The following is a 12,150-nucleotide window of genomic DNA, read 5'->3' as shown; positions in this document are numbered from 1 at the left end:
CTAAAAAATAATGATACATTGCTTTCAACAGATAACACAAAATTAAATAATCTTTAACATTGCACAGCCCTGCTATAGCTATAAGGTGCCAACAACCTCACAAGGTCACGTAGTGATGTCTGCAGGATCTGATGGCTTCATAATGAGAAAAGGAAACTTGATTTCAGTCCATTCTTTCTGGAATTAATCAAAATAAAAATTGTGGTTAGTCAGTATTTTTTAATAAAAGCACTCAAATCAAACCTTAAGTACAGATTTGTCGGTGTGTCAGTTATGATAAAAATCCTGTTTTCCTCATGTAGCTAGATTAAAGTCCAGTTATACAGCATAAAAGCTTTAAACTGGTTCCCATACTTTACAGACATGATATGACATGGGACAACTATAAGGACATGCTTTAGTAATAATAAATAAATAATAATAAACACATTTTCAAACCTGTGAATAGATTACTTAATTAGATTACCAAGGAATTGATTGTACTTTCTTTGAAAGGACTTAGCAGGCTCAGCAGTGATATTTCATTACCTACACATCCTGTGTTTTACATTATTACAGCGTACACACCACATTTAGTCATTTGAAAAAGCATGCCAGAAGTTTTAAAATGATTTCCAAAATCCATACATTTCAGGAGAGAGTGAGGGTCAACTTGAAAACAATACTCGTGTTTATGAAACTTTTCTAAAGAGTATAGTAAAGTTAAAGCTCACACGTGTCTGTGTGTCTACAATAGAGACCATGAGACACCATGCAGTGGTGCAAGTTAATGAAAGATCAGTTCTCTGTTGAGCTGAGCAGACATTTTTTAATGTTCTTATGTACTGTAGTTACAGTTTGCAGGTGGTGACTGAGGAAGCCAAAGTGGTCTGATTGACCTGTAGAACGCACTACCGTTTATTGAAAATTTTCTTTTAAACCAAAATTTTAGATAATTTTATGCTCAGCTAATTAAATAACAGTGCTCAGCTTCTCCTGGTTTTTCTTGCCAACAGGACACTGGGGTGAAACATGGAGGTAAGACAAATCACCTGCTTTAAAGCAAACCCTTGTAACAGGGAAGAGAATAGACATAGAAGCAATGCTGATTTGTGTCATTGCCTTTAGTTATCATGTTATCAAATTAGTTGAAGGAATCTGTTTTTATGTTAATATTTATAACTTCTGTTCTATTTTTGGATGGTGTTGGTGTTATGTAAATTGCCATAGGATATTATTATTATTATTATTAATAATAATAATTATAATAATAATATATTTTAAATTATAAGTATTATTTTAATCATTATTATTTGCAATAGTACTATAATATTTTATTTGAATATTTTTTCTATTTTTAAGTTATTATTATGACTGCTATCCCAACCATCGCCTGTGGGTGGCAGCAACAAGCCTCATGCAAACTGATCTACTGGAAACAGTAAAAGTCACGAAGAAGAAATGTTGCGTTTTGATTGGATGACTGTAGTTTGTTACAGACATGGCCGAAACATCAGGGGAAGGAACGCAGGGTGGACCGTATTTTCGGAAAGAAAGACTGAAATGCAGCCCGGAGGACGAGGCGAGGCTGGAGAGGCAGCATTTCTGGAGAATAATTCACGCTTTTAGGTCTTACAGGTACAATAAAAGTATTTAAAAATAAACAGACAGCCCCAGTTAACGTGTATAAACGACGTTGTTAGCAGACAACAATAGCAAAGAACACATCGCTTGGTGTGGAGGAAAAACTGCTAGCTGATGTAGTTCATTATTTAATCATTGGTTTGTTGTTCTCACAGTTGCGGCTGCTTATTTTTAATCAGCTTCCCGTGAAGTATGTTTTCTAGTTATCTGATTTTGCCTGTGTACTTCTGCTCCACCCTTTCTCCCTCTCTTCCTGCTCACAAGTTAAAATAGACTCCGGAGAAAAACAATGTGATTTGTCTGGCAATCTCACATTAGGACAATAGAAAGAGGAGGTAATATAGGAACCGTTTGGACCAGGGAGTCAGTAAACAATCCCTCGTGTCTGACCTGTGTTATCTTCCTGTTAGGGTCCATGTCCAGGAGCAGGTCAAGCGTGCTGAGCGTCAGTTTCGGAGCCTTTCGCAGCGGCACCAGAACTTGTTGCCTGGAGTTTTATCCAACCTGACTCGTATCAGCCAGTGTGCAGACCACAACCAGGAGGTGCTGCAGGCTATCATTCACAACAGCCTCCACATGTTTGAGAACATGGAGTATGGTGAGAGGGTAAGTATTGACCTAAACTGAATATTATCCACTGTGCTGCCTACACGCTATACATACATATTCAAGATTGCAATGTTATTATTTGTGTTCTAGGACTTACTTGGAGAATTTATGTCAATATGTCACTATCGTTCTTTAGCAGGAGGATCCCAGAAAAATACGGCCATCCTCCACATTTGACATGGACAAACTTAAGTCCACGATAAAGCAGTTTGTCAGAGACTGGAGTGAAGCAGGTCGGGCTGAGAGGGACTCCTGCTACAAGCCAATCATCCAGGAGATCCAAAGACTTTTCCCAAGTGACCAATAGTAAGAAATATACATAATCGCTTACACAGACACATGCATGCCAGCACAAAAAAACTCAGTGATATTACAGATTTCCATACATAGAATACAGTTAAGAAAAATAAAAGCATATGTTACATAGCACAAAGCTGTATCTTTTCTTTGTGCTATGGTTTCAAACCACTTTTTAATAGTTGTAATGATGTGACTTACTCATTGTTTTCTATGTGATATGTGCATTATGTGCATTTTATTATGTCAGTGATGTGTCTAAGGTGAGCGTGCTGGTTCCGGGTGCTGGGCTTGGCCGTCTAGCCTGGGAGTTAGCTAGGCTGGGTTACACATGCCAGGGCAACGAATGGAGCTTCTTCATGCTCTTCTCCTCCAACTTTGTTCTCAATAGGTAACGCACACACAGACATTAACAGTCATGTGATTGCAGGAGGCCTAACAAATCTAGAAACTGTTACCTTTCTTTGTATACAATTTCCAAGCTAATTTTATGTCTTAACTTTAAAAGCTATATGTCTATAATCACAAGAAACTCAGAATACTGCAGCTACTTACTCTGCAGAATACCACTTCCATCCACCTTTGCTTCTACATTTGGACTGCCTCATTCAGGTGTGAAAAGGTGAACTCTCTGACCCTGTACCCATGGATCCACCAGTTTAGCAACAACAAGAAATCTTCCGACCAAACTCGACCAATCAGATTCCCTGATGTCAACCCTCAGAGCTTGCCGCTAACTTCAGACTTCTCCATGGTAGCTGGGGACTTTGTGGAGGTCTACAGTGACCCAGGTTGGTAAAAGCTGCATGGATCCTTGACCTTTGAAATGTTACTAAATAGAGCTACTGACTGATTTCGTAAACATCAAGAAGAGAAATATTTGGCCGACAAGACCTTGCTTAATTAATCCACACTGAAATGGTTTGATTCTAAGTAGTTTACTACCCTAACTGAAAGTCATTATGTTGTGTTGTCTTTGTCAGAGTCCTGGGACTGTGTGGCTACCTGCTTTTTTATTGACACAGCTCATAATGTGATAGAGTATGTGGAGACCATCTGGAAGATTCTTAAGCCTGGAGGAGTGTGGATCAACCTAGGTGAGTTAGTATTTGTTAAAAAAATTGATATATATATATATATATATATATATATATATATATATATATATATACCGCGAGCAGCGGAGCTTCTACAGCTGATCGCCGCTGCTTGGGACACACGTCTCAATTCTGATCACAGATGTATTAAAAATGACTCCCGAGACACACACATGTTTTGCACACACTGTTGCTCAGTGAAATCTGGCTGGTACAACTGTGTCTGACCAGTAGCGCGAACGCGGAAATGCCCGGCAGCAGCCGACCACGCGAGTTTCGTGTTGCGGTGACGGACTGGCTTGGCTCCGTGCCAGTGGAAACTGGTTTTTAGAATGAACCAACTAAGCTCTGAACTAGCACTAGCTCCTGGAGCCAGCGGGTGGAAACACGGTATATGGGTGCGATCGATTCTTCACTTTTAATAATCTCAAACATTGAAAAAATAAATAAAATTTTCAAAATCGTCTGACAGGCCAGATATTATTCCTGACGGGCCAGTTTTGGGCCGCCAATTGCCGACCACTGATGTCGATGAATGTTTTTATTTTTCTTATTCAGCAGGAAGTATTGATACAATAATAAACTCTTTAATCTTATTATCGAGATGTTTATAAAAAAAAATTCTTTTTGCATCAGTAAGCTTATTTAATGTCTTTCAGGCCCACTCCTGTATCACTTTGAGAACATTGCCAATGAGCTGTCAGTTGAACTGAGCTATGAAGACGTTAGAGCAGCGATGGTTAAACTAGGCTTCCACATTGAGGTAAACTAAAAACTTTCTTAATATTGATCAGTTTACATCACGTTTGTTTCAAAAATGTAGTTGCGGTAGTAAATTGGTATTAATGTTTCCCCTTCAGGTGGAGAAGGAATCTGTACAAACCACCTACACAGAGAATGACCGGTCTATGCTCAGATATGTTTACGACTGTGTCTTCTTTGTTGTACGGAAACCTGCAGAACTGTACTTCAATTGTCAAGAGAACGATGGAGAACTGAGTTCTTCACCGGCTGCTAAATCACCGCGGCGAGAGGGTATGGACAGCCTAACGTGACAAGAAATCCTTTGACAAAAGCAGTGAACCGAGAGGAGCACCACTAGTGACTAAGAAAAGAAGAGAAAAAATCAAATGGACATAATCTTTTTTTCTCTCAAATGTATTTTTTATGATATCTCCCTTGGAAACGTGCCGAACTCTGCAGGCCCTGTTTTTTTGTGGGACAGGTGAACCACCTGAATATGGCTCAAAATGTCGAATGTTGCTTTGCAGCATTATGTGATCTGTAATGCCAGAAAAAACGGTCTAAATACTTAACATCTCTTGATCCCGGAGTTTAAGATGAATTACTGGCTGCTATTTGTTTTAATGGTTTGCGTGTCAGCTACATGCCATGAAGAGTATGTTTCTTTTAACTATGGAGGCCTAAAGTCTTACTCATTCTTATCCACTGCCTGACAGTTTGTGTTAAGTGTGTCTGCTTGTGTGTGTGTGTGCGTGCGTGCGTGTGTTTGGAGAATGCGGTGTGCACATTTGCGCTTGAAATTATTTATTTTTTCAAATATGGTGCCACTAACTACATGCATATTGCATCGATCACCTTTCAGCTGTTCAGGAATAAGTTGTTTTAAAGTTGGAAATGATTCTCATCAATTTAACGGATCTCTTAGTACACTTTGAAATAAAGCCAAAACTTTTAAAAAGTAAAAGTCTCCAGAGTTTTTCTGTATGAAATTTTAAAGATTTTAACACCAACATAACCACAAAAACTCTCAGCTTTAGGTCCACTTGTTTTCTTTTATTTCATAATTCTTTTTAGAAGTATTGAGTTGTGTTTGCTCTGTACAGCTTACAGGTGTAAAAGAGGATTAATATGGTTTTGTTAAAAGAATGTTCACCTGTACATTTATGGGACCCGTGCAGTTATTATGGAGGTTCTCTTTGTGCTGTCCGTCGTGGTGTAGGCACTTGACGTCTGGGGTGTCCAGTGGTATCTATCACTGAGATGTTGGCAGCAGATCTTTTAGTTCATGTATGTTGTGGCTGCTTTGTCTGCAGCTATGTTTAAATCGGTGGTACGTCTTAGTAGCGTTCAGTTTCAAGAGTCAAGGTTTCCCAGCAGAGAACTGAGCTGCAGAAGGAAGATCAGTGTTACTCACTTGACCTGCTTTAATGTTTTGTCAGATTGGTACATTTATGTAAAAACACAAGCAGTATCAATTCACAGTGACTGAGTGCCACAGAAATATTACTAAATAGCCATTAATTTTATGAACTACACATTTTTACTGCAGTGACATCAACATGTTTGATACTAAAAGGAACAATTCTCTTATATAAGCAGATCCATAGAAATGTGTGGAAACAATTTTAACTTAACATGAGCTAAGCTCAGTTCTGTACTAAAAGTATTTTCAGAGGAGATCTTTATAAAAATTGATTCTAGTCAGGACTAGATATAGTTCATGTATGGGAAACTGGCTGAGAGGGTCCCAGTAAATTATGCCAGTTACAGTGAACCAGTATGTTCAGTTCTTTTCCCTGAAACTGAAGCCCTTGAATGCAATCAGCCATCTTTAATTTTCTCATTTACATTCTTACTTGGGGTAGTGTTTAGCACTTTCGCCTTGCAGCAAGAAGATCACCGGTTCAAATCCTGGAGTGGGCCTGGGATCTTTCTGCATGCAGTTTGCATGTTCTCCCTGTGCATGCGTGGGTTTTCTCTGGGTACTCCGGCTTCCTCCCACAGTCCAAAAATATGTGGAGGTTAATTGATTACTCTAAATTGCACGTAGGTGTGAGTGTGATTGTTTGTCTGTATATGTAGCCCTGCGACAGACTGGTGACCTGTCCAGGGTGTCCCCTGCCTTTGCCTGAGTCAGCTGAGATAGGCTCCAGCACCCCCCACGATAGAGAGAGAATATAGAGAATGGGTGGATGGACATTCTTACTTTTTATTTTGTGATATTTCACAAAGAGACAAGTAAAATATTTTTCTACAAGTATGTCACGTGGTAAGCTGGAAAGTAGACACAAGTTCTCTGGTAGAGGACTGCAGTAAGTTTTAGAACTGATACTAGAGTTCTTTTAATTACTTAAAAGCTATTACATGGACTGGTGCCCTGGTTTTTCTGAGTACTACCCTGTTTGTGAGCAGAGCCTGCAATGCCCGAGGAAATAAGTCAGGCTGAATCAGTGGCTTCTTTTAAATCAAAACTTAAAACTTAATTTGTTCGCTCTGCGTTGCTTGCTTCTATCTGACTGGTTATTCTGTTGATAAGTTCTGCTGTTTCTGATTTTATTGTGGCTTGTTTAGTGCTTGTATTTATGGCATCTTATTTATGTCATCTTATATCTTGGTTGTATACTTTTTTGTACATTCCTTGATTTAATTCAACTTTTAGTTTACTATTTTTTACTTTATGTGATCTTTTTCTGCTGTGAGAAGCATGTTGTAACTTTCTTTTGATAAGTGCTACACAAATGAAGATATATTATTATTGCATTACTACAATCAGGGCTGTCACCACTGTTTAGAAAAGTGAGATCATGTCTTTTTTTTTCTTTTTTTTAGAACTTTGGCTGTTGTACTTGAACATACAAATGTAACTTTTTGCTTCTGTTTGAAACCACCTTGTAATAGTTATGATGACAAAATGAAGAAACTAAGCAGTCCGCATGACTCCCACCAGAAATGGATCTAATTCCTGGCAGTACACATTAATATGATCGAATTTAGTGACAAGTAATTTTTTTCTCAGAGGAATAGGTGGAGTGAAGTGGATTTGACCTCAGTAGTTCTAAAAATCCCTAGCTAAGGTCCTGAATATGACATGCAGTATGTGTACAGTGTATGAAAATATAAATGTACCGCCACAGGAAGAGCTTAGGCTGTAGGCGGGACTTAGACAGCGATGCTCTCCTCTGATTGGCTCTACTGCCTGCCTCGCAATCATTTCACTACCGGTGTTCCGTAGTTTGCGTTTGATCGTGGAGATATCCCCGCTGAATAAGCAGTGGACAGCAGCCAGTGTCCGTGCGTGGGTCCCACGTGTTTTCGGCTCACTGCTGGGTCCGTGTTTCTCTCCGACAGATCTGATAATTATGGCGAAACGTCGCGCCGAGGACACTCTGCTGCACGACTCTCCCTCCAAACGATGCTACCGCTCCCTGTGCTGCGTCGACCTGCAGCTGGAGAGCGTGGCTCCGTCCGGGGGTGTGAGTCCGCCCTCGCTGCTGGCTTTGCTGGGTAGCCGTTGCAGGAAGAGGCCGTACTACTTTGAAGACCCAGAAAAACAAGAGGAAGCCACTCTCTTTCGGACAACCACAAACTGCGACACCAGGAGGCTCCCTGCTGGTGTTTTGTCGGTGCAGACTTCTGGAAACTTCCCGGAGCGTCGCAGCTGCAGCGCAGGAACAAAAAGCAAGAAAAGACTTGTACAGTTCAGCCAGGGTCCAGAGACTGTTACTCGTAGAGACAATGATACGGTAAGTTATTGACAATAAAGAGAACGTTTGCAGGGTTTCAGCCTGCAGTCAACAGATAGTAAATCAGTGTAATGGCAGTGAATGTCCACTAGGTGTTGATATTTAGCCATTCTGCTGTAATCCCCACAACCAGTTTATATCTCAGTAAGTTCAGGGGTGTCAAACATGCGGCCCACGGGACGACTTTGTAAAGTGTAGATTTATTTTTTTTTGTCATTTGTCCATTTTTGTCTCTTTTTGTTTGTTTGGTTTCATTGGTCTTCTTTGTTGTCTTGCTTTCGTTGTTTTTTTGTAATATTTTTTGTCTTGTTTTTGTTGTGTTTTGTCTGACTTTTGTTATTTTGTTTCTAGTTTTTCTCTCAATTGTGTTTTTGTCTTATTTTTGTTGTTTTATGCTTTCAACTTCAACTTTATTATTATCCCGTGGGAAATTTGTTTTTCAGCAGCAGGCAGTACAAGATAAACCATAAAACATAAGACATAATGCATACAGAGCGCAAGTGAAAAAGGACGACACTTAAGCCACAGAATGCCAAATGCTAATCAGGGAAAAAGTGCATTCAGTTGTCAAAATACTGTGTAATAGATAAATAAACAGTAATGATGAACATATGGGGTAAAGCAAATAAAAAGAGATGCAATAAATATTCAATAAATAATAAAGGATTACAATCTTAAAATCAACAATCAGTTCTATCCACAGATGCATAATCTGAAGGCCGACACAAGAAAGAAACTGGTCAGGCCAATGAATTGAGGTTTTCAATGGCAACTGGGATAAAAGAAGTTCTGGCTCTCCTCGTTTTGGTTCTAGGCATTCTGTAACGTCGGCCAGAAGGAAGAAGATCAAATTCAGCAAACGGGATGATCAGGGCAGTTCAGAATTTGTTGGGCCCTGCTGACGATACGTCTGCTGTAGATATCCAGCAGACGTGGGATACGCTTTGCTTTATTTGTTGTTTTTATTTTTGAGTTTTTTTTTGTTTCGCTTGTGTTTGTCTACTTTTTTGTCATTTTGTTTCTCACTCTTGACATTATTTGTTCACATTTGTGTCATTTTGTGTAATTTTTGTCCCATTTTTGTCTCTTTAACTTTTTGTCATTTTTTCTCCTTTTTGTTTCGTTTCATGTCGTTTATCTCATTTTGTTTTTGTCATTTTGCATTTTTAAAAAATATTTTGTCTTCTTTTTGTTTTTTTGTTTGTTTTTTTTGTCTGACTTTTGTTGTTTTGATCTTAAAGTAAAATACTACATCATACAGTTCCAGATACCTGTGACCGCAAGTTTTGTTCCTTCGTAGACACTCTGTGATCTGTAAGTCATGATGTGGAAATGATAAACTGAGGCATAATGTTGTTGAAATTGAACTTATTTTTCTTGAAATTTCAGGTTGTAGCTCTGTTTATACCCCTACTCTAACAAAACATGAGTTGGTTTGGACATTTCTGGCTTACTCTTCTGTCTTTGTCCTTCTTTTCAGTCTGATGGAGACGCAAACACTGATGACTGCACCTACAACTCCTTCCAGTACTGGCGGGTCCCCTTACCCGAGCTTGATCTCTCACTGCTAGAGGATACCGGTGACCATTCCCAATCAAAGGAAAAACTGAAAACCAAAGACTCTTCTTCTGATGCCATGGAGACCTGAAGATGATGTGTAGAGCGTGGCTGCTCACCACTCAAATGTGAAGAGGACAATGTGGTGCTCTATAGCAGATATCTACATCTGCACTGTGAGGTTGCTTGAAATGCATCTAAGTGAGAAGCGACAACCGCAGTGGTAACATAGTCCTGTCAGACTGATGCAGGCTGTGGTAATTGAGCCTCATGCTGCTGGGACTTAATGGAAGCAGCAACACTGCTCTTACAGTGGTGAAACTTTAGTAAAACTCTGATGGGACGCCTGTTAATCCTAAACTTAGAGATCCAAAAGCTTTGTGTGTGACGCTTTTCAGACAACCTGAAGTGCAGCTGTTGCAGTAATTTATCAATTAGTTGTCAACCATTAAATTTAAATCCTAAACATTTGAACATTTTCAGTTCATTCCCTGTGATGGTGATCTGAATATGTGTGTGCTGGGGACCAAAGAAGGCATTTCAAAATGTCATTTTGGGCTTTTCTTTTATGTACTAGACAACTAATAATTGAGAAAACAATCAACGAAAGGGGAAAAACAACCAAGAACAGCCCTACTTTAGTAATTACTGCCTTTTGTTTTATGCTAAATCCTTGTCTTATAAGCCTACTCTCGAGCAGGACTTCATAGACATGTGCATAATGTTAAAGAAGTTAGACATGTAAGCTCAGTCTACACATAACAATTTGTTATATAACCACTGCAGTATTTTCTAGAGCTTATTTGGTAGAACTATTTTAGAGATCAGGGCTGCACAGTGGAGTAGTGGTTAGCACTTTCGCCTTGCAGCAAGAAGATCCCTGGTTCGAGTAACCAGGGATCTTTCTGCATAGAGTTTGCATGTTCTCCCTGTCCATGCGTGGGTTTTCTCCAGGTACTCCGGCTTCCTCCCACAGTCCAAAAATATGCTGAGGTTAATTGATTACTCTAAATTGCCCGTAGGTATGAATGTGAGAGTGATTGTTTGTCTGTATATGTAGCCCTGTGACAGACTGGTGACCTGTCCAGGGTGTCCCCTGCCTTCGCCCGAGTCAGCTGGGATAGGCTCCAGCAGCACCCCCCCCCCACCCCCACCCCCCCCAATACTCTTCATTGGAGGCTGTTCTATATTATGTTGTGGCACTTTTATTCAATGTTACTGACACATCTTACTGCTAATTAGAGCAGATTGTCACAGGCAGTTATTTTCACTGGCAATAAAACCGTTGCCTTTACAAATGTGATTTTTCTATTTGTTTTCTTTAAAATTGCTTAGTTTGATTTGTGTTTTTATCAGATTTGATCAGATCAATTCTTTCTCTCATCAGTTCCTTCAAATAATGTGGAGCAGGACGTTAGACACATCTGACACTTTAAAGTACCACAGCCAGGCTTTGCTTGTGTTGGTGGGCCAAAAAACCTATCGAGAGGTAATAAGTATCGCCCATTATCACAAAAAAAGACGAGAGGAATGCCTTTAAGATAATTATTAATCGTGTAATGAAGTATGTGTATTTTAACAACTGCTTTTTCTAATGTGACAGCTGCACATTGGAGCTCTTAAATGTAAACTTAATGCATTTAAACATGATACTGACGAAATGCATTCATGTCTGGCACTGTCCCACAATGAACAGCACGTGGAAATCACTTCGGTTTTTGGCCAAATCAAATTATTGTTGGTGCTCAGATATTCCTAGCAATAAACAACAATAGACTAATACATTTTCTAACCTGTGTTCTATTACCTGCTGTATCAGTCATGTATAACAGACTTGGCAGCACATATGCACCCAGCATCCAAACAAAGCTGTGCTTTTTCAACATCACCACCTGAATTCATGACAGAGAAATCAGACTGTGGCACTTCAGTGGCAGCTCCTGGCAGTAGTGTGATAAAGAATAATAATAAAACTGCAGATTACCACTGAGGTGCCACGAGGAAGATACCGGCTTTAGGGCTGAGAATTTGTAAAACGTCTCGAGAATATTGAAATTTAAATTCCAACCTCTGAGCAGGTTAGCCATGCAACGTGTGGTCTGGCAGGTTAAAAGAGAGCTACCTTTCTTAGACTACAAACTGACTTTATGCTCAACATACATCTTAACCCATTAATCTTGCTTGGTGGTTCACCCTTCTGTGTTTGAAGGAGGAGGCCATGAACTCCTCAAGGCTTCTTGTAAAGGCTTCCAGACCTTTGGAACCATCGACTGATAAAAGGACAGTCAGTCTTTGTCAAGAGTATCGACGAGATGTTGGGATTTGACTCCAGATCTGTGTTAGACTTAAACATGGTCTAACAGAAGAGCACGGTCATGGTAAAGTATTCAACTATAACTTGTACTTATATGTGCTGAACAGGTCAGCTTGTCTGCAGTGAGGGTATACAAAAAACTAGTAATGATAGAACACTTGACGCT

General features: G+C 39.6%; 2 protein-coding genes and 1 long non-coding RNA gene across 3 annotated transcripts; 2 read left to right on the top strand and 1 right to left on the bottom strand.

Annotated features, from left to right (window-relative positions):
• The first annotated feature begins 1,452 nt into the window (after positions 1 to 1,452).
• carnmt1 (carnosine N-methyltransferase 1) lies at positions 1,453 to 5,334 on the top strand. Its single transcript, XM_022202651.2, has 8 exons — positions 1,453 to 1,617; positions 2,034 to 2,229; positions 2,369 to 2,538; positions 2,780 to 2,920; positions 3,142 to 3,320; positions 3,513 to 3,626; positions 4,286 to 4,389; positions 4,487 to 5,334. The coding sequence occupies exons 1-8, from the start codon at positions 1,481 to 1,483 to the stop codon at positions 4,679 to 4,681; spliced, it is 1,236 nt and encodes a 411-aa protein (XP_022058343.1). The 5' UTR covers positions 1,453 to 1,480; the 3' UTR covers positions 4,682 to 5,334.
• A 68-nt stretch (positions 5,335 to 5,402) lies between these two features.
• Positions 5,403 to 7,580, bottom strand: LOC127534869 (uncharacterized). Its single transcript, XR_007943417.1, has 2 exons — positions 6,227 to 7,580; positions 5,403 to 5,756 (listed from the first exon to the last, which is right to left on the bottom strand). It is a non-coding gene; the product is annotated as an uncharacterized LOC127534869 (long non-coding RNA).
• Positions 7,581 to 7,590: 10 nt separating this feature from the next.
• On the top strand, positions 7,591 to 10,082 carry wu:fa19b12 (uncharacterized protein LOC560551 homolog). The gene is made up of 2 exons (XM_022202653.2): positions 7,591 to 8,113; positions 9,594 to 10,082. Exons 1-2 carry the CDS (start codon positions 7,730 to 7,732, stop codon positions 9,759 to 9,761), a joined length of 552 nt encoding a protein of 183 aa, XP_022058345.1. The 5' UTR covers positions 7,591 to 7,729; the 3' UTR covers positions 9,762 to 10,082.
• Positions 10,083 to 12,150: the final 2,068 nt, after the last annotated feature.

The sequence above is a fragment of the Acanthochromis polyacanthus genome, chromosome 7 (genome assembly GCF_021347895.1).
Source record: "Acanthochromis polyacanthus isolate Apoly-LR-REF ecotype Palm Island chromosome 7, KAUST_Apoly_ChrSc, whole genome shotgun sequence".
NCBI lineage: Eukaryota > Metazoa > Chordata > Actinopteri > Pomacentridae > Acanthochromis > Acanthochromis polyacanthus.
The sequence above is the reverse complement of the archived record's forward strand: the minus strand, read 5'-3'. Positions and strand labels throughout refer to the sequence as shown.